At 35.7% G+C, this 22,518-nt stretch overlaps 1 protein-coding gene across 1 annotated transcript in view; it reads right to left on the bottom strand.

Annotated features, from left to right (window-relative positions):
- The window catches only part of daglb (diacylglycerol lipase, beta), a 25,710-nt gene extending 3,341 nt beyond the window's left edge, over positions 1-22,369 (bottom strand). The window contains exons 1-14 of the mRNA XM_073828180.1: positions 22,068-22,369; positions 20,617-20,768; positions 20,375-20,549; positions 16,174-16,441; positions 13,965-14,087; positions 13,726-13,853; positions 13,524-13,650; positions 11,628-11,711; positions 9,632-9,709; positions 9,427-9,507; positions 9,217-9,344; positions 7,443-7,511; positions 7,189-7,261; positions 3,701-3,951 (exon numbers count right to left, since the gene is read on the bottom strand). Coding sequence (XP_073684281.1) covers positions 3,701-3,951; positions 7,189-7,261; positions 7,443-7,511; positions 9,217-9,344; positions 9,427-9,507; positions 9,632-9,709; positions 11,628-11,711; positions 13,524-13,650; positions 13,726-13,853; positions 13,965-14,087; positions 16,174-16,441; positions 20,375-20,549; positions 20,617-20,768; positions 22,068-22,162 — 1,832 coding nt within the window. The 5' untranslated portion in view covers positions 22,163-22,369. The remainder of the gene's footprint in view (positions 1-3,700; positions 3,952-7,188; positions 7,262-7,442; positions 7,512-9,216; positions 9,345-9,426; positions 9,508-9,631; positions 9,710-11,627; positions 11,712-13,523; positions 13,651-13,725; positions 13,854-13,964; positions 14,088-16,173; positions 16,442-20,374; positions 20,550-20,616; positions 20,769-22,067) is intronic.
- Between the last annotated feature and the right edge of the window lie 149 nt (positions 22,370-22,518).

The raw sequence follows: 22,518 nt of genomic DNA, 5'->3' as shown, positions 1-22,518 counted from the left end.
GGCAACCAGAGATCCTTGCAGCTACTGATGGATCATCTGGTTTGAAAGAAAGATAGAGCTGTGTGTCATCAGCATAGCAATGGTAGGAGAAGCCATGTGCCTGTATGATGGGGCCCAGAGATGTAGTGTATATGGAGAAGAGGAGGGGTCCAAGAACTGATCCCTGAGGAACCCCAGTGACCAGTTGATGAGTTTTGGAAACCTCCCCTCCCCAGGCCACTCTGAAAGACCTGCCAGAGAGATAGGATTTGAACCAGCGAAGTGAAGTCCCTGTGATGCCCAACGATGAGAGGGTAGACAGGAGGATCTGGTGATTTACCGTGTCAAATGCTGCAGAAAGGTCCAGTAAGATGAGTACTGATGATTTGGAATCAGCTTTTGCAATCCGCAGGGCTTCAGTGACAGACAGTAGTGCCGTCTCAGTTGAATGGCCACTCTTGAACCCTGACTGGTTAGCATCCAATAGGTTGTTCTGTGAGAGAAATAAAGATAGCTGGTTGAAAACAGCTCGTTCCAATGTTTTTGCTATGAACGGAAGGAGAGAGACAGGTCTATAGTTGTCTATGAGTGAAGTGTTAAGTGTAGGTTTTTTGAGCAGTGGGGTTACCCGGGCCTGCTTAAATGTAGTGGGGAAAGTGCCTGTGAGAAGAGATGTGTTGATGATGTGTGTGAGCGCTGGTAGGATTGTAGGAGAGATTGCTTGGAGAAGGTGTGAGGGGATGGGGTCTAAAGGACATGTCGTCGGATGGCTGGAGAGGAGAAGTTTGGTTACTTCTGCCTCAGAAAGGGGATGGAAGGAGAAGAGGGGAGTTTCAGCCGTGGGTGTGGTCAGTTTTAGTTCCTGTATGTGTGGAGCTGAGAACTTATTACTGATAGATGTAGTTTTGTCTGTAAAAAATGTGGCAAAATCATCAGCTGTTATAGAAGTGGTGGGAGGTGGTGGAGGGGGACAGAGCAGTGAATTAAAAGTTTTGAAAAGGTTGCGTGTGTCCGGAGCATTGTTGATCTTGTTGTGGAAGTATGAAGATTTGGCAGTATGGACATGGGTAGAGAAAGATGACAGCAGAGACTGATACATACTCAAGTCAGATGGATCCTTAGATTTGTGCCATTTTCTCTCAGCTGCCCTAAGTTTGGACCGATGCTCACGAAGAACATCGGATAGCCAAGGGTTGGAAGGAGCAGCCCGTGCTGGCCTGGAGGAGAGAGGGCATATTTCATCTAGGCAAGAAGTAAGAGTGGAACATAACGTGTCGGTTGCTGCATTAGTATCCAGAGATGTGAAGTGGGTAGGAGAGGGAAGAGAGGAGGATATTGATGAAGAAAGATGGGAGGGTGAGAGAGAGCGTAGGTTTCGTCTAAAAGTAACGGGTAGGGGGGGTGGGGGTGCACAAGTAGCAAGATGTAGGTTTAGTGTAATGAAGAAATGGTCAGAGATGTGAAGGGGTTTGACCACAATGTCGTCTGAAGTACAGTTTCGTGTGTAGATGAGATCAAGTTGGTTGCCGGATTTATGAGTGTATGCAGTGGTAGTGTGTTTTAGGTCAAATGAAGCAAGAAGTGAATGGAAGTCTGCAGCATAGGGTTTGTCCAGATGTATGTTAAAATCTCCAAAGACCAGAAGTGGGCTGCCATCTTCTGGAAAAGAGGATAGCAGCCCATCCAGCTCTTCTAAGAAGATGCCAAGTTGACTAGGAGGGCGGTAAATGACCACAACATGGAGTTTGATAGGAGATGTTATAGTGATTGTGTGAGATTCAAATGAGTTATAATTGCATAGAGGAGAATGGGTTGAGTATTTCCAGTTGTTGGAAATCAGAAGTCCCGTACCCCCACCCCTTCCAGTCTGACGAGGGGTGTGAGAGAAGGAGAATTTATTAGATAGAGCAGCTGGGGTTACAGAGTCATCTGGACGTATCCAGGTCTCAGTCAAACCTAGGATGCTCAGGCCAGATTGCAAGGAAAATGCCGAAATGAAGTCGGCTTTGTTGACGGCTGATCGACAGTTCCAAAGTCCAACCGTGAAAGAGAAAGGTTCAGTGGAAGAGGTGTGTATTGGACGCAGGTTAGAGAGATTGCGTCGGCGTGTGCGTGTGATGTTAGTGCGGTGTGTAGAGAGCACCGGAATGAGTTGGAAACACATGATAGAGAAGGACAGAAAGAAGAGTGAGAAAAGGAAAGGAGTACTTAAGTGCGTTGTCGGTGTCGTTGCTCGGATAAGTCGCGCAGGAAAAGTCGCAGTCTTTACTCTTGTCGGTCTTCACGCGAGGAGGCTGAACGCTTCCGCTGACGCTTCAGCGTCAGCTGGTATGACACCGTTAAATACACAACCAAACAAAGCTTTACTGAAACAGCTAGGGACGCCTCCTGGGCTCAGTACAGCCGCAAATGTATTGCACGCACGCAAAATGTCTCTAATCGAAACTTAAATGCAACAAACTTCGCACTTCTAATTGCTCTGGAAGGGCGCGATATGAATAACCAAAGCTTGGCCGTCCGCTCAGTTTTGAATTTTAATAAGCACAATCAAAACTACTATTAAACGCAGAAACCACTAGCAAGGCAAATAACAGACCAACGAGTGCTTAATTAACAGCAGCTTAATGTAAATATAAACGAATACCCTAGTTAAATAAATATAAGAGTGCTTTTAACCACAGCGCAATGTAAACCGCAACGAATAAATGAACGAATCCAACGACAGAGTGCTTTTAACAGCAGATCAATGTAAACAGAACGAATAAATGAACGAATCCAACGACAGAGTGCTTTTAACAGCAGATCAATGTAAACAGAACGAATAAATGAACGAATCCAACGACAGAGTGCTTTTAACAGCAGATCAATGTAAACAGAACGAATAAATGAACGAATCCAACGACAGAGTGCTTTTAACAGCAGCACAAAGCAAACTGAAACGAATAAATTAATAAATTCAAACGAGTGCTTTTAACTGCAGCTCAATGTAACGTTCGCCTATTAAAATAGTATTTAAGCAGCAACTTACCCGCAGTCGTTCTTTCTCCTCTGAGGATTGGAATCACTTATTTTAATCAAGAACTCTTACGTATACTTTTGATATATTATTTTCCACTTTTTTCATAAGCTCAGTAATAGGACAAAATGGAGGGTATGCATTTATTGCATGACTACTTATATTTAAAAAATGCAAAAATAAATATATCTGTGAAGATTTTGAGCATATTGTCCACCCCTAATAAATATATTTCTATAGATATACATATATAAATATACATAAAATTACTGTTCAAATGTTTTGGGTCAGAAAATTTTAAAATCAATAACTAATAAATAAATATAGCATTATATTAATCTAAAGCGAGAGTAAATACATTTATAATGTTACAAATGATTTCAATTTCAAATATATGCTGTTCTTTTAAATCCTGAAAAATAAGTTTCAGTTTCCATAAAATTATTCATCAGCACAACTGTTTTCAATATTGATATTAAACAGAAATATTTCTTAAGCAGCAAATCAGCATAATAAAATGCTTTCTGAAGGATCATGTGACACTGAAGACTGCAGTAATGATGCTGAAAATGCAGATTTGATCACAGGAATAAATTACATTTTACTATATATTCACATAGAAAACAGTTATTTTAATTTCTAAAAATATTTCAGAATTTGTACTCTACTCCCAATCAAATAAATGCATCACTATTGTGTGTTGACCTGCGTGTGGGCCCGTCCTCTGTGACGTGCAGGATGCGTCCGGGCAGGTAGAGGGGCAGGTGTGTGGGGTGGGCGGGCGAGTCATCGGATGACAGACTCTGGTAGGTGCTCGAGCGCTGAACCAACAGACTCTCCTCGCCCAGCAACGGCTGGTTAAGCTCCTCCTCTCGCCGGTTCTCCAGCTCCGTAGGGAAATCATCAGGAGTTCCTCCAAACAGCTCGTACCAGCAGCCGTGCATTAATATCTTATACTAAGAGAGAGAGACTAATTACTGATGGAGCAAATGCATGTACAGTGGGGAAAATAATTATTTGATCCCCTGCTGATTTTGTACGTTTGCACACTGACAAAGAAATGATCAGTCTATAATTTTAAAGGGGTCATCGGATGCCCATTTTTCACAAGTTAATATGATTATTTCGGGACTAAAATAATATACTTTGGTTAAAAACTCTCAATAGTAATGTCATAACCCTTTTACCTTGTCAAAATCAGCTCTGCAAAACATCAATTCATTTTATTGCATGGTCCCTTTAAATGCAAATGAGCTCTGCTCGCCCCGCCCCTCTCTGATGTAGGATTATGGAGCTGTAATGTTTACTTTAGCCGCATTTAGTGGTGAAACTTGCAAACAAGCACGTTATTAAGAAAGGCCGTTTGCAAAGATGCATAAAAAAATCCTTATACTCACTTCTGCTGTGAGTGAAGCTGCATCAGGAACGATTCGCATGAACTAGACGCATATGTAGATCGGGATCGGCGCTTTCCTTTTTAAAAACGAAAGTAACGTTATCCTCTGCCTCTTCAACGGCTCAGATGTCGGGAGTAAATGACGACTGCTATGTTCATTACTACATCCAACAACAAAACACCTCAATCGTTCAATTAGTCTTCCTGTTTCGGCTTGGTGAGGGCGGGTCTAAGGTAAGGTGCTCATGTCAATCAACTATCGTGGGAGTGGCCTCTGTCTGTGTGCCGTCACACTGACAAGAAGCTGAGAATGACCTGATTTTAAAAAGGGGATATTACTTTTAAAGATTAAAAAAATACCACTGGGTGTATTTTTATCATTGTAGGGTGTTCAAACAACATGGAAACGTGAGTTTTGTATCCGATGACCCCTTTAATGGTAGGTTTATTTGAACAGTGAGAGACAGAATAACAACAAAAAAAAAATCCAGAAAAACACATTTCAAAAAAGTTATAAATTGATTTGCATTTTAATGAGTGAAATAAGTATTTGACCCCTTCGCAAAACATGACTTAATACTTGGTGGCAAAACCCTTGTTGCAACCCTTGTTGCAACCCTCTGCAATTACAGAGGTCAGATGTTTCTTGTAGTTGGCCGCCAGGTTTGCACACATCTCAGGAGGGATTTTGTCCCACTCCTCTTTGCAGATCCTCTCTAAGTCATTAAGGTTTTGAGGCTAACGTTTGGCAACGCGAACCTTCAGCTTCCTTTAGATTTTCTATGGGATTAAGGTCTGGAGATTGGCTAGGCCACTCCAGGACCCTAATGTGCTTCTTCTTGAGCCACTTCTTTGTTGCCTTGGCCGTGTGTTTTGGGTCATTGTCATGCTGGACCAATCCATGACCAATTTTCAATGAGGGAAGGAGGTTCTCACCCAAGATTTAACGGCACATAGCCCAGTGCATCGTCCCTTTGATGCGGTGCAGTTGTTCTGTCCCCTTAGCAGAAAAACACCCCCAAAGCATAATGTGTCCACCTCCATGTTTGACGGTAGGGATGGTGTTCTTGGGGTCATAGGCAGCATTCCTTCTCCTCCAAACACAGCGAGTTGAGTTGATGCCAAAGAGCTGGATTCTGATCTCATCTGACCACAACACTTTCACCCAGTTCTCTTCTGAATCATTCAGATGTTGATTGGCAAACTTCAGATGGTCCTGTACATGTGCTTACTTGAGCAGGGGGACCTTGCAGGCGCTGCAGGATTTCAGTCCTTCACGGCGTAGTGTGTTACCAATTGTTTTCTTAGGGTGCTTTCACACCTGCCTTGTTTAGTTCGGTTGAATCGCACTAGAGTTAGTTTTCCCTCTTGGTGCGGTTCGTTTGGGCAGGTGTGAATGTAGCAATCGCACTCGAGTGCGCACCAAAAGCGGACCAAAAAAGCGTACCGAGACCTCCTTGAAGAGGTGATCTCGGTACGATTTCAAACGAACACTGGAGCGGTTCGTTTGTGGTGAGAACATGAACCGAACTAGAACACACCCAACCGCAAAAAGTACTGCGCCTTTTTGGACTAATCCAGCTGCCGTAGTCCGCTGCGCTGTTCATTATGGGATGAGGACAAATATTTGTTGAAAGTTAGCGCTTTAGCAACATAGCCCCATGACAGCTCGCGGACAAAGTTGTGAGGAGGTGCGGAGCTTCATAAATTTGGTCTGATGATCATATAGGTCCCAACTTTCGAAAACTCACAAGAACATCACAAAAAACGTGCGCGTCGGGACCGCGTCGCTTCCATTCTGAGCGCACATACCACGCGTCTACATTTGAAATAACGAGATTTGAGCGCCCAAAAGACGCGACATGTGAATGGCCCCTAACAGTTTAGAAAATACGTTCAATTTACTGATCTGTATAATTCTCTATTATAGATCAGTGGTTCAATGACACGATCTGGCCAACGAGTGATGTGGATGTTGTCACATGACTGCATTTTGGTTCATTTCAAATGGTTCGGACCAGAGCAATCAGTGTGTTGTGAAAAGGACCCAAAACGGCAGAAAAATGCTACAATGTATCATTTTTTGCCCTTGGTCCGGACCAAATGAACCGAACCACAGATGTGAAAGCACCCTTAGTGACTATGGTCCCAGCTGCCTTGAGATCATTGACAAGATCCTCTCGTGTAGTTCTGGGCTGATTCCTCACCGTTCTCATGATCATTGAAACTCCACGAGGTGAGATCTTGCATGGAGCTCCAGACCGAGGGAGATTGACAGTTAATTTGTGTTTCTTCCATTTGCGAATAACTGCACCAACTGTTGTCCCCTTCTCACCAAGCTGCTTGGCGATGGTCTTGTAGCCCATTCCAGCCTTGTGTAGGTCTACAATCTTGTCCCTGACATCCTTACACAGCTCTTTGGTCTTGGCCATGATGGAGAGTTTGGAATCTGATTGATTGATTGCTTCTGTGGACAGGTGTCTTTTATACAGGTAACAAGACTAAAGCCTAATCTCAGTTTGTTACCTGTATAAAAGACACCTGTAGAGCCAAAAATCTTGCTGAGTGATAGGGAATCAAATACTTATTTCAGTCATTTCAACTTTTTTGAAATGCGTTTTTCTGATTTTTTTTTTTTTTTTGTTACTCTGTCTCTTACTGTTCAAATAAACCTACCATTAAAATTATAGACTGATCATTTCTTTGTGAGTGGGCAAACATACAAAATCAGCAGGGGATCAAGTAATTATTTTCCCCACTGTATACCATCGTATTTACACTGAGTGAATGAGCTTACCTTTGGTTTATTGCAGTTAGAAACCATTTTTAGTAATCTTCTTTTTAAGTCCTCCATGTTAGGAATACTCAATCTAGAAAAACAAAATGAGGACATTCAGTTTGAGGAAGTGATACAAAACAGAAGATACAAATAGAAGTGAGAAAAAAGGGCCAGAATCAGGCTCTCTAATTATAGTCACACTTTTACACATACAGTACAAATGAAATCAAGCATCAGATTGACAACCATGTGACTGTTTAAGTAAATTTCACCTGGGTACGAGGTCTTTTCCAAGCACCACCGAGACGACAAACTGCTTCGAGTAATCGGCCAGCGCTTTACTGAAGAGAAACAGCAGAAATGAGATGAAAGCTAACAAAATACTATAGAGTATCATGTCTTTTTGTCTATATATAGTTCCTGGCATCAAAAAGTTTGCAAACACCAGCAGTAGTTAAATAAATAAATGAATAATTAGTAAAATAGTTTTTAAACAGTAAGAGTTTTAATGTTTTTGAAAGAAGTCTCTTCTGCTCACCAAGCCTGCATTTATTTGATCCAAAATACAGCAAAAGCAGTAATATGTGACCCTGGACCACAAAACCAGTCATAAGGTTAGATTTTACAAAACTGAGATGTATATATCATATGAAAGCTCAATAAATAAGCTTTCTATTGATGTATGGTTTGTTAGAATAGGACAATATTTGGCCGAGATACATCTATTTGAAAATCTGGAATCTGAGGGTGCAAAAAAATCAAAATACTGAGAAAATCACCTTTAAAGTTGTCCAAATTAAGTTCTTAACAATGCATATTACTAATCAAAAATTACATTTTGATAGGTTTACAGTAGGAATTTTACAAAAAAATCTTCATGGAACATGATCTTTACTTAATTTCCTAATGATTTTTGGCATAAAAGAAAAATCGATAATTTTGACCCATACAATGTATTTTTGGCTGTTGCTACAAATATACCCCAGCGACTTAAGACTGGTTTTGTGGTCCAGGGTCACATATTGTAAAATATTTTTAGTATTTAAATTAACTGTTTTCAATTTGAATACATTTTAAAATGTAATTTATTTCTGTGATCAAAGCTGAATTTCTTAGCATCATTTCTCCAGTCTTAAATGTCACATGATCCTTCAGAAATCATTCTAATATGCTGATTTGCTGTTCAATAAACATTTTTATTATTATCAAGTTGAGCACATTTTTACAGGATTCTTTGATGAATAGAAAGATCCAAAGAACAGCATTTTATAACAGTATACACTATACCATTCAAATGCTTGGAGTCAGCAAATCAGCATATTAGAATGATTTCTGAAGGATCATGTGACACTGAAGACTGGAGTAACGATGCTGAAAATTCAGATTTGATCACAGGAATAAATTACATTTAAAAATATTTTTAAATAGAAGGCAGTTATTTTAAATAGTAAAAATATTTCCAAATGTTACAGTTGTTGCTGTATTTTGGATCAAATAAATGCAGGTTTGGTGAGCAGAAGAGACTGAAACATTAAAAATCTTAAAAAAAAAAAATAAAACATTTTGGCTGATAGTGTATATGTGTGTCTCTGTGTGTGTGTGTGTGTGTGTGTGTGTGTGTGTGTGTGTGTATATATATATGTCTTGTTTCCAGCCAAAATATCTAAAAATTCTTAAAACAAGAAGCATTTTCTAGACGAGTAAAAATTATTGTCTTGTTTTCAGAAAAAACTAGTCAAAATTAAGGGTGTTTTAGCTTGAAACAGGCTAAATAATCTGCCAATGGGGTAAGAAAAATAATCTTGTTTTCTGTTTGAAATAAGATTTTTTTTCTTACCTCACTGGCAGATTATTTTGCTTGTTCTAAGCAAAAAATCACTTAATTTTGGCTTGTTTTTTCTGAAAACAAGAAAATAATTTTTACTCGTCTAGAAAATCCATCTTGATTTAAGAATTGTCAGATATTTTGGCTGGAAACAAGACAAAAAATCTAAGTAAGAAAAGGTCAGACAGAGTTTATTTCGATGTGATTTGTGTGTGATTTACCTCATCAGGCCTCCTGGTGGAGAGAAGGCGTAGCACTCAAGTGTGGGATGTGTGCTGCGCAAGAGAACCGCCAGCAGAGACGCCGCTCCTGCTCCCAGACTGTGACCAGTGATCACCAGCTTATACTCCTGCAAACAAACACCAGAAAAACCTTCATTCAGCTGACCATCGCTCTGCTGGATAATGTAAGCGCAGCAGAACAGCTCTCACAGGTGCGATGTTGAACGCCTGACTCAGAATCCCATCATTGACTAGTCTCTTGTAGATGTAATGCGCAGCTTGACAAATGCCCTGCGATAGAGACATTGCAGTAAACATAAACATTTCATGAGAGAGATCACACTCTATAACTTATGTAGTAGGCATATTGTTTAGATGATTTTAATGCTGAGACTGATGTATGTGATTTTGTCACCTTGTGAGCGTAGCAAGTTCCTGAAACGCCTTCGACAGACAGATTCTCACATTCAGCCGAGAGATCCGTCAACACATCCTGCAAACACACACAAACACAAAACCTCACAGACAATTCCACTGTAATACAGTGAGATCAGCTTGATAGAGTTGATTCCAATATATATATACACATACAGTGTCTCAAAAGTTAGGGATGCTTTTAATCACATTTTAATGCTAAGGGGAGACACTGCATGCAAAAACACTGATTTTGGTCTTTTCATTTGGTTTTTTCATTTAGTGTTTTTTCAGACTAGTGAAAAGAAAACATTTAAAAGACACTGTTAAGGGTTTCTTTTATAGCACTTCATTTATTTGTGTCAACAGATTTCAATTACAATGCATTTTTTTAAAAGCCGTCTTCTTAAAATGAGTTTTTTCCACATACACTGAGCCATAAATCTCCACTTTAGTAGCACTTACACACACCAAACTTTACATTTTTATTCCTGTCTATTGTTGTTTATATATAATTTGCTTAATTTTATATATTTTATTCCCTAAAAAAACTGTAAAGCACTGTAAGTATTTTCTGAATTATGTAGTGACAAAATGAGATACCCAAAATTCCTTCTGTAAAAACGTCTGACTTTAATGTCAAAAAATAAATTGTACTAGAAATGTATGCAAATTAGCGCATATTTCATTAAACAATGCCTCCTTTGCATATTAAAACCTAAAATAAAATAAAAACCTTGTAATACAAATTTTTTTTTTGCAATCATCAATGTAATCAATCAACTGAGTAAGTAAGGTGATAACTATTAGTTGTTTTTTTTACCCTATTCACCTGCAGTGTCTCGCCTTAACAGAGAATTTTCTGCTCATCAAGTCTGCATTTATTTGATTAAAAATACAGAAAAAAACTGTAACATTGTGAAATATTATTGCAATTTAAAATAGTGGTTTTCTATTTCATTATACTCTAAAATAGAATTTATTCCCGTGATGCAAAGCTGAATTTTCAGCATCATTACTCCAGTCTTCAGTGTCAAACGATTCTTCAGAAATCATTCTAATATGCTGATATTATCAATGTAGGAAACAGTTGTGCTGCTCAATATTTTTTGGAACCTATTATACTTTTCAGTTTTTATGATAAATAAAACGTTAAAAAGAACAGCATTTATTTAAAATAGAAATCGTTTGTAACAATATACACTACCTTTTAAAGTATGGGGTCAGTTTTTTGTCTTTCTTTTTTTCTTTGAAAGAAATTAATACTTTTATTCAGCAAGCATGTGTTAAACTGATAAAAAGTGATACTTTTTATTCATCAAAGAATTCTGAAAAACATCACAGGATCCAAAAAAATATTAAGCAGCACAACTGTTTCCAACATTGATAATAAAAGTAATAAATCAGTATATTAGAATGATTTCTGAAAGATCATGTGACGCTGAAGACTGGAGTAACGGCTGATGAAAATTCAGCTTTGCATCACGGAAATAAAATATATTTTAAAGCATATAGAAAAGTATTTTGAATTGCAATAATAGTTCATAAAATTACTTTGTTTCTGTATTTTTGATCAAATAAATGGAACGTTGATGAGCATTTTTTTTTTTTACTGATCTCAAACATTTGAGCGCCAGTGTATATATATTCAGAATATATATTAGAATAATTACACCTGTAACAAACGCTCTCAACCCTAAATGTAAGCGATAGCAAAAGCCCAGGCAAAAACACTAATTTGGTCTTTTTATGCAAACTATATGAAATGGCTGATTTGAAAATGAAATGACCTTGACAGCAGCGAATAAAAGGTCACCTCAAGAACCACTGACAAACATTAAGAGTGTGATTTGTTTAGGCAAATAACAGCCTGACTTTCCTGTACAAAAACGCCTGCAGATTCACACTACACTAGTGAACGCTGCTTTATCAGTCATGTTTGCTTTCTTCAGAGCATCCTGATAATTATTAGTGTATGACTGATGTTTTAAACTCACCTTCAGTGACAGCGTTCCCCTCACAGCGACCAGGACCGCCTCTCTCTTATGATCCAACGCCACAAAAAATGGGATCTCGTAGATCTACAGTGGAAAAAGACACTGCTGTAGGTTGGGCCGCACAATATTGGGTAAACTGACATTGTGATATTTTGTTTTTCTGCGATATAAAAAGATACAGATACATTTCTGTATTAAAAAAAATATAATTTATTTGCATAAATACAAATAAATAAAAATTGGATTTACTTTTTACAAAAACCAAATCTTTTTCTTTTCCAAAACTACACGGTTTTTAAAAAAATGTTTTTTTTATTCAATAAATTTTTTTTCAACAGAAGCAGAAAATCTGAAAAAAACAACTAAGAAACCTGAGAAAATGGTGCCATCAGGTAGGAAATAGTACAAATGTAAATAATAAAATAAATAAATAAATAATAAATAAAAATAGTATGCATTTTAAAGCCTTTCCAACAGAATGAAACATTTTATTATAATAAAATAATTTTTTAAAATGTAAAATAATAAAATGATACGAATTTTATAATAATAATATCATATATTTATTCAAGAATGTATGATTTTATAATTAAATGGCACTGGGATTAAATATTGTCCTTATTTTGTCCATACGTAAATTTTGAAAAATGTAAAATAATAAAATGATAATAAAATAATACCAATTTTATTATAATAATATCACATAAAATGTCCCTAAGAAAGCACAAGCGATTAATTGTTCACATTGTCATTTTATTTGAGTTTTATAGGCCATATTCCTATTGTTTTTGGCCAATTCAATATGCTATAAAATAAGAATAATTCTCATGATTTTATGTGATTATTATTAAATAAAAAAATAATAATATAAAACAAATATAATATACAATAAAAAATAAATAATAATAATAATAATAACTAAAATAAGTTCTGATCATAACTACCAAAAAAAATCAGTCATTTTTCAGGATTTTAACATTTTAAATGCCAGATTGTTTACAAAATGCCACTGTTTTATATGAAAAAAACCCACAACAATCAATTTTTTTAATATACTAAATGCTAAGGAGCTTTCTTTTTTTTCAATTATCAGCAAAAGCATTCATTTTAATGCATTATTTTTTGTGCAAAAAACATCCCAATAAAGCCATACAATTGTAATTATATCATTTCAATTCTATTCAATTTTTTTTTTCAGCACAAGCAGAAAATCTGAAAACAGAAAATTGATTATTTGCTCCAAAGGCCAATCCTGAGAAAATTGTGCCATCAGGTGAAAAATAGTAAAAATGTTAATTAATTGAATTAATTAAGTCATTAATTAATTAAAAAAAAATAAAAATAGTATAAAGCCTAACCGAATGATTCATTTTATCATAATAAAAATAATTAAAATATATAAAATAATAATAATAATAATAATAATAATAATAATAATAATAATATAATTTTATTGAAGAATGCATGATTTTATTATTAAATATTGTCCTTATTTTGTACATTCGAAAAATGAGACAAATGTCTCTAGGGATGCACAAGGGATAAAAAAAAATATATATATATATATATTTTTTTTTTTTTTTTTTTTTTTTTTTGCTGTAAAATTACAATACTAATATATACGCTTTATTTCTTGATTTTCAAATGCCAAATGATCAAGCTTTTATTTTGATGGGTTGCTGCTGGTTTCAAAATGAAGCCCCACTGAAACAAGGTATCATGAACTATGTGTAAATGCCACGTTTCGCTCTAAAAATGGTGCATGTATTTATTTAATTAAATTGCAGCCTGCACAATTTGAAAAATCACATAAAGCCATATCCTTTTTATTTCGATATATTGCACAGCCCTAATTGTAGGCATTCTAAAGTACGCTAGAATCACGTGAGACGTCACCTGGTTATGAAAGCTGATGTGGATGAAGTCTCTGTACTGCAGGCCTGTGCTCTGTAGGATGGAGGTGAAATGGCAGCCCAGGTGGTCTCCTCCAACAAGGTCGTACTCGTCATGACGGCTTCGACAGCTGAAACACAGATTTAAATGAGTGCAGTTCTGTATTTCACACTGCTATGCTTCAGCTGGTTAATGTGATACGCACCAGTCTCCACTGAGTTTGCAGAAGCCCGTGAGCGGGTTTGAGTAGACGTACAGCGGCCATCCGTATGCGGCTGCTGCAAAATGCATACAGTGAGCGGCTTTCTCAAGCTCAACCTCCAGATCCTCCCTCTGAGGAACAAAATTAAATTAAAATACAGGAAGTGTGAGTTCATTGAATGCACAAATTATACTGCACATCCTCAGCTACTGCAATCTTAACTCAAAGTAATAATGACTCACTATAGGGGAGGATGGGCTGTGGGAAAGGACCTCATCCGGGTCTCGGCACTGCTCCATTTTGTCTTGTTCCTGATGCAGAAGAGCCAGACCAGCCGCGATGTCACTGGGAACCAGGTCTGTGTCCTGAAAACAACACAGTCAAGTTAGTGTCACATTAACCTCTGCAAGTGGAAAGATCAGGGTTATAAACCATTAAAACAACAAGAAAAAAAAGTTATTTTAAATAAAATAAACGTTAACCTGAAATAAAATCAAGCATAAAAAATTATTTTATTTCTACTAGTTGGCAATGCAATATTACTACCAGTCAAAAGCTTTTGAACATTGTTTTTTTAATGATTTTAAAGAAGCCTCTTTTGCTTACCAAGCCTGCATTTATTTGATTCAAAGTACAGCAGAAACAGTCAAATTTAAAATAACTGTTTACTATTTGAATATATTTTAAAATGTAATTTATTCCTGTGATTTCAAAGCTGATTTTTTTAGCAGTATTACTCCAGTCAGAAATCCTAATATTTCTTATTATGGTTATGTTGAAAACAGCTGAGTGAAATTTTTTCTGGTTTCTTTGAGAATGTTCAGAAGAACAGCATTTATCTGAAATAGAAATCTTCTGTAACATTATAAATGTCTTTATCATCACTTTTGATCAATTTAAAGCATCCTTGCTAAATAAAAATCAGAAAAAAAGTGATCTTTGGATCTTTTTACTTAAAGAATCTTTAAAATAAAGTACTCAACTGTTTTAAAAATTGATAATAATAATAATAATAATAAATGTTTCTTGAACAGCAAATAAGCATATTGGAATGATTTCTGAAGGATCATGTGACTCTGAAGACTGGCGTAATGATGCTGAAAATTCATTTTTTGATCACAGGAATAAATTCCATTTTAAAATATATTCAGCAGTATATAGCAGTTATTTTAAATAGTAAAAATATTTCACAATATCACAGCTTTTGCTGTATTTTGGATCCAATAGATGCAGGCGTGGTGAGCAGAAGAGACTTCTTTAAAAACATTTTTTTTTAAATAATTAAAAAAAACTAATAAAAATAAACTAAAACTAATTAATAAAAGCTGAGAAAAAAACTATATACGTAGACATATTTAAAAATAATAATAATAATAAAAATCACAAACAACAAAATGACAAAAAGTTTAACTAAAATTTAAGTAAAATAGGAAATATCAAAATAAAATCTAATTCAAAATATAGTTTATCGATGATACTAAAATAACACTGGTCATGATAAAAAATACAATCGATATCATTTAGGTTACAAACCGATATTGTTTTTTTTAATAGCAAAATCTTAACTACTAAACCTCAAAATAACTACAGTTTATATTATAATGTGTTGCCTAAATTAACTGATAGCACCTAAAATGACTGATTTTAGTTTTCAGTGTTTCATTTCAAATTAATTTAGACAATATAATACAGATTTTTAATAGAAGCCATTTATTGGTTTTCAGCTGATATCATATCAGAACATTATTATAATTAACAACTTAATGGTATTAGTCAATTTTAATGAACACTTTACAATAAGGCCTCTTAGTTAACATTAGTTAAAGCATTAACTAACTAAAACTAACAATGCAAAATACCCGTGTTGCAGTATTTATTCATCTTTGTTATCTTCAGCTATAGAAACAAATAAATATAACTGGTCATTGTTAGTTCATTTTAGCTCAGGTCCATTAAATAATATTAACAGATGTAACTTTTGTTGCACACATTTTAATAATGCATTAGTAAATATTGAAATGAACATTAATTAAGATTAATAAATTCTTTTGAAGTTTTTTTTTTATAGTCAGCTCATGTTAAAGGAATAGTTCACACAAAAATCCGCTGATTACGGTTTATAAAGTTTTAAATGTTGACATTTGTCTTACACAAATGCATTGATTCACTTTAGAAGGCCTCTATTAACCTTGCGGAGCCATGTGGAGTATTTTTTTTATGATGGATGGATGCACTTTATTGGACTTCAAAATCACAACAGCCAATCACTGCCATTATAAAGCCTAGAAGAGCACGGGCATTTTTAACATAACTCTGATTGTATTGGACAGAAAGAAGAAAGTCAAACACACAACTAAGATGGCTTGAGGGTGAGTAAATCATGGAGTAATTTTAATGTGTTTCACAAAATTAGTTCATGAAATGAATCATAAAATGGTTAAGTAAACTAACCATGAAGAAGCCGCTGACGAGCTGTGCGATGCTGGAGAAGGCGGCGCGGTGGTTGTCGTCCTGCGGCAGGCAGCAGCAAAGCAGACGCAGCCGGCTCTCCCACACCCGCGACGCCACTGTGTGCGCCGTGTAGAAGAGCTGAGACGACTCGCTGCTCTCCAGATCCCTCACGCCCAGAGGAGCGTCCTGCGGAACGCCCGACCTCTGACTTCCCAGAGGATCGAACACAACCAGCACACCCACCGCCATAGACAGGAGGATGATCCAGCTGAGGACACACACAAAAAACACAACACTTTACAAATTAAACACTTCATCCTGCAAAACAATTGGGTTTGCATTATTATCCAAGCTTATATGTAACCCTGGACCACAAAACCAGTCATAAGGTTAAATTTTACAAAACTGAGATATATACATCACATGAAAGCTCAATAAATAAGCTTTCTATTGATGTGTGGTTTGTTTGATAGGACAATATTTGGCCGAGATACATCTGTTTGAAAATCTGAAATCTAAGGGTACAAAAAAATCAAAATACTGAGAAAATCACCTTTAAAGTTGTCCAAATTAAGTTCTTAACAATGCATATTACTAATCAAATTACATTTGGATAGGTTTACAGTAGGAATTTTACAAAAAATCTTCATGGAACATGATCTTTACTTAATTTCCTAATGATTTTTGACATAAAAGAAAAATCAATAATTTTGACCCATACAATGTATTTTTGGCTATTGCTACAAATATACCCCAGCGACTTAAGACTGTTTTTGTGGTCCAGGGTCACATATTTAAAATGTTAACCAATCTATGAGTCATTCTATGCCAGCTTCCAGTCAGTTTTGGTGTAACAAATTCTATCACACAAATAATAATAATAATCATGTGTTCACAGTGCCATCTCAAGACAAAATAAATTAATTTGAAGACATTTTGGGATATAATTGTGCATTTTGAAAGGTATGATCATAAAGTCAGATTATAGTTTGAGCATTAAGCATTACAGTTGAGGTCAAAAGTTTACATCCCCCTTTCAGAATCATTAAAAATTTTAGTTATTGTACCAAAATAAGGGCGATCATACAAAATGCATGATATTGTTTATTTAGTACTGACCTGAATGAGATATTTCACAGAAAAAGATGTTTCCATATAGTCCACAAGAGAAAATTAGAGTTGAATTTATTAAAAAAATGACCCTGTTCAAAAGTTTACATACACTTAATAATTAATACTGTGTTGTTACCTGAATGATCCACAGCTGTGTTTTTTGTTTAGTGATAGTTGTTCATGAGTCCCTTGTTTGTCCTGAACAGTTAAACTGTTCGCTGTTCTTCAGAAAAATCCTTTAGATCACACAAATTATTTGGTTTTACAGAAGGTCAAAACACTCACAGACGCATTAAGAGCTGGGGTGAAAACTTTTGAACAGAATGGAGGTGTGCACATTTTTCTTATTTTGTCCATTTAGTACTGCCCTTCAGAGGCTACAGAAGATACTTACATGTTTCCCAGAAGAAAAAATAAGTTAATTTTCCATGATTTCAAAAAGTTTTCACCTCCCCAGCTCTTAATGCATGTTTTTTCCTTCTGGAGCATCAGTGACTACGTTTACATGGACACCAGTAATCTAATTAATGACCTTATTCTGAATAAGACAATAATATGATTAAGCTGTTTACATGAGTTGCTTTTAGAATATTCCTTTCATGTTCCCGTTTTACATGTTATAGTACATAGATCGATTAATGACACACATCATTGCGTCCACACGCGACGCTATCAGTTCATCTTCCTTATAGACTTTTGGATGTTTGGGTTTTAATTTTACAAAAGCTTGAAGTGGCACTGGACATATGCAACAAATATTTTAGAATGTGTGAGTTAAAATTTGCCGTGGTCGCATTTGTGCGAGTGCGTGCTGTGCTGCTCCAAAGCGTCTGATCCATACAGCGAGCGTTTCAGAGCCAGTCAGTTTTTAGGACAAAAAAAAAAAAAAAAAAAACACGCAAGCACAGTCACCGAAAGCCAGTTTAGTTTTACTTTTTTTGTTTGTTTTCATTTTGAAAACCCTGTTATCTTTGCCGTTTACCTCACATTACGCTTTGGAGGCTTTCTTTTATTTTATTTTTTATTAATTATTTTGATTGCTCAGTGTTTGCGCGCCCTGTAATAAATTGTTTAGTCGGCATATAACAGCATGTGATGGAGTCCATGCCTCGTCTTATTAGTTTTTGTTAATAAATGCTATATAAGCTAGTTTTAATTTATTTTTGTTATGCTGTTTAATTAAAAATAACAAATCCATCTTTTAAGAATTTGTTTTAATCTTAAAATTGATAGGTGTAGCCTTATATATGCAAGCAAAACCAAGATCATGAATTCGATAGTAAAAGTAAAAAGCATCCTAAGACATTCCAATAGCGGAAATCCCGTTCACAAAATTAAAATAAATACTTACAAATTATACTAATGAAAAAGGGGGTTGAATGTTAAAAACGTTTCCATAAAACTAAAAATTATGATAACAAACTAGGCTATTTATCAGCAATGAGCATTGATTAAGCCCATGTTGTAGCAAAATATAAATAAATAAAAATGAAACCAAAGCGCAACCAACTGAGAGCGTTATGCCGCGTTCCAGACAACCCGTTACCCGTGTTTTTCCAAACTTCTACCCGTGAAAGTGCACTGGAACGGCACTCAAACCCGTGAATTCCCACTCGTGAACTCGTACTAGATCGACGACGTACTCCCAGTTCCGAGTTCTGACGTGACATAGCCCGAGAAACAACAATAAAGCCTCTAGGGGTGCGGTGTTCAGTGGCACACGGTGGAAAAATTGAGTTTAGGACAATATAACGTTGCAATCAAATTATTAATACTATAAAAATAATAAATGCTTGGCGTGACTTGCCTGGAACGCTACAAAGTCCTGAGTCGTGGTTTGAACACGTGATTTACGAGCTCAAAAACCTGCCTGGAACGCAGCATTAGTGTGTATCCTGTCACAAAATGTGGCGAAAAGTCCTACACAAGGGGAATAGTCTGATTAAGGTGTGTACATGTCTTCCATAATGCGACTAAAATAGGAATACTCCACCTGTCTTAATTCGATTTGTGTTTACTCCGATTATGACTTTAGTCGGATTAAATTAATCAAAAATCTCAGTTTACATGGTTGCTTCTTAATCAGAGTATTGTCTTAATCGCGTTAAAATCGGAATATTGTTGTCCATGTAAACGTACTCAGTGAGTGTTTGAACCTTCTGTAATAGTTGCATATGAGTCCCTCAGTTGTCCTCAGTGTGAAAAGATGGATCTCAAAATCATACAGTCATTGTTGGAAAGGGTTCAAATACACAAAAATGCTGAAAAACCAAAGAATTAGTGGGACCTGAAGGATTTTTCTGAAGAACAGCAGACAGTTTAACTGTTCAGGACAAACAAGAGACTCATAAACAACTATCACTAAACAAAAAAACAGAGCTGTGGATCATTCAGGTAACAACACAGTATTAAGAATCAAGGGGATGTAAACTTTCAAACAGGGTCATTTTTACAAATTCGACTATTATTTTCCTTGGTGGAGTATATGTAAACATCTTTTATGTCAAATATCGTATTCAGGTCAGTGCTAAATAAACAATAACATGCATTTTGTATAACCCCTTTTATTTTGGTAAAATAATTCACATTTATAGCCCTAAACACTGTAAACATACATTACTGTTTAAAAGTGTGGGATTTTTTTAAATGTTTTTGAAAGGAGCCTCTTCTGCTCACCAAGGCTGCTTTTTAAAAAAATAAATAAATACAGTAAAAACTGTGAAACATTATTACAATTTAAAATAAGTTTTCTACGTAAATATATGTTAAAATGTAATTTATTCCTGCGATCAAAGCTGAATTTTCAGCACCATTACTCCAGTCTTCAGTGTCACATGAACATTCAGAAATCATTTTAATTTGCTAATTTGCTGCTCAAGAAACATTTATGATTATTACCAATGTTGAAAACAGTTGTGCTGCCCAATATTTTTGTGGAAACTGGAAACTGTGACACATTTGATTTTTTCAGGATTCTTTGATGAATAGAAAGTTCAAAAGAACAGCCACATCATTTTTGATCAATTGAATGCATCCTTGCTAAATAAAAGTATGAATATCTTGTAAAAGGATAACATTTCTTCCTTACCTAGAAACCACAGCTCCAATCACAGCCCCGACCTCCGCTGGCTCACACCCCGTGCTGTTGTCAGACACCCAAATGGCCCCCAAACAGGCCCATATGAACTCAGGGAAGTACAGGAGGGCCCGCAGATACACCAGAGCTGTCATAGAGCGCCGTGGACCCGGATTCATGATGGTTCCTAAAACAAATCACAGCAGCGTTACAATGACGAAACCCTCCAGATATGAGGAAACCACACCACTTGCCTTGAGCACTGATGTAGACGATTGCACAAAGGGTCAAAATGATGACAGCCAACAAAACCAGAAGAACTACGATGTAATTGTGCAAAGTCGCTCCACCTTGACAATGAAATCGACCCTTATGGTTAGTGTAGAGAACTAAAGTCACAATCCACCTAAAAGACAAGAAATGACAAGAGAGATTTTAGTGCAGAAAGTTATTTTGAGGTTTAGTAGTTAAGATTTGCTATTAAAAAAAACAATAGCGGTTAACAACCTGAATGATACTGATTTTATTGTTTATCACTACCATTGTATTTTAGTATGATTGATAAACTAGATTTTGAATTAGATTTTATTTTTATATTTCCTCTTTTCACTTAAATTTTAGTTTTAATTTTTATTATTATTATTTATTATTATTTTTAAATATGTCTGGGTATATAGTTTTTTTTTTCAGCTTTTATTCATTAGTTTTAGTTTATTTATTTGCAGTTATTTTAGTACATCAACTTACACTACCAGTCAAAAGTTTCTGAACAGATTTTTTAAATGTTTTTTAAAGAAGTCTCTTCTGCTCACCAAGCCTGCATTCATTTGATCCAAAATACAGCAAAAGCTGTGATATTGTAAAATATTTTTACTATTTAAAATAACTGCTTTCCATTTGAATATATTTTAAAATGTAATTTATTCCTGTGATCAAAGCTGAATTTTTAGCATCGAGTCACATGATCCTTCAGAAATCAGTATAATATGCTGATTTGCTATTATTATCAATTATTAAAACAGTTAAGTACTTTGAGTCTTTGAGTAAAAAATATCCAATGATCAGCATTTTTCAGATTTTCTTTTTCACAAGGATGCTTTAAATTGATCAAAAGTGATGATAAAGACATTTATAATGTTGCAAAAGGTTTCTATTTCAGATAATTGCTGTTCTTCTGAACTTTCTATTTATCAAAGAAACCAGAAAAAAATTCCACTCAGCTGTTTTCAACATAATTATAATAAGAAATGTTTTTGAGTCGCAAATCAGAATATTAGAATGATTTCTGACTGGAGTAATGATGCTAAAAATTCTGCTTTGAAATCACAGGAATAAATTACATTTTAAAACATATTCAAATAGAAAACAGTTATTTCAAATGGTTCAGAATTTTACTGTCTTTGCTGTACTTTGAATCTAATAAATACAGGCTTGGTGAGCAGAACATGAGAAATATTGCATTGCCAACTACTTTGTTTATGTTTTTACGTTTTTAGCACATGTATCAAAGTGCTATAATTAAGTATTGGATCATTAGTATAGTAATGAGACATTTATGGGCGTGTACTGATGAACATCATAGCACTTACACAGGAAGAGAGTGATTTTCTGTTATGGCATTTCTGTTTATATACCGTGGTACCACTTCCCACTCGTGTAGGAAGGTCAAAAGATCGTTGTTTTGAGTGGTGGAGTGTTGTCTTACCACACAGCTCTGATAAATAACTCGAAGGCACCAGGAAACACAAGATCATCGCTGGCGATCCGCCATCGGCGTCCAAACACCACCATTCCGGGCATTTTGACAGCTCTCTGATGTTGATCTTCTTCTCAAATTCAATGCAGGTTTTCTTTCGCGATCATGAACGTATGACAGCGAACATTACAAAACCCCATTACACTGTCAGTCTGTAACCAGTCTTCGGATCTTGATCTTGCGACATGTAGGTAATTAACGCCTCTTTTACTGACGTCTGACACGAAGAAACACTGCAGCGCTCCTGGGTTTTGTTTTCCCAATATGTGTAGCAACCAAATGGGTCCGACTCCGACAGATGAGGTTCCTGCAGCAAAATAGTTCCGTGTGGAATTCAAGTAATGTGTTCATTTCAGTGAATCGAAAAGGAGTTTTTTTTTAGTTTACAATAAAGCAATAT

Source organism: Garra rufa, chromosome 22 (genome assembly GCF_049309525.1).
Source record: "Garra rufa chromosome 22, GarRuf1.0, whole genome shotgun sequence".
Taxonomy (NCBI): domain Eukaryota; kingdom Metazoa; phylum Chordata; class Actinopteri; order Cypriniformes; family Cyprinidae; genus Garra; species Garra rufa.
This window is presented reverse-complemented; position numbering and strand designations above follow the sequence as displayed.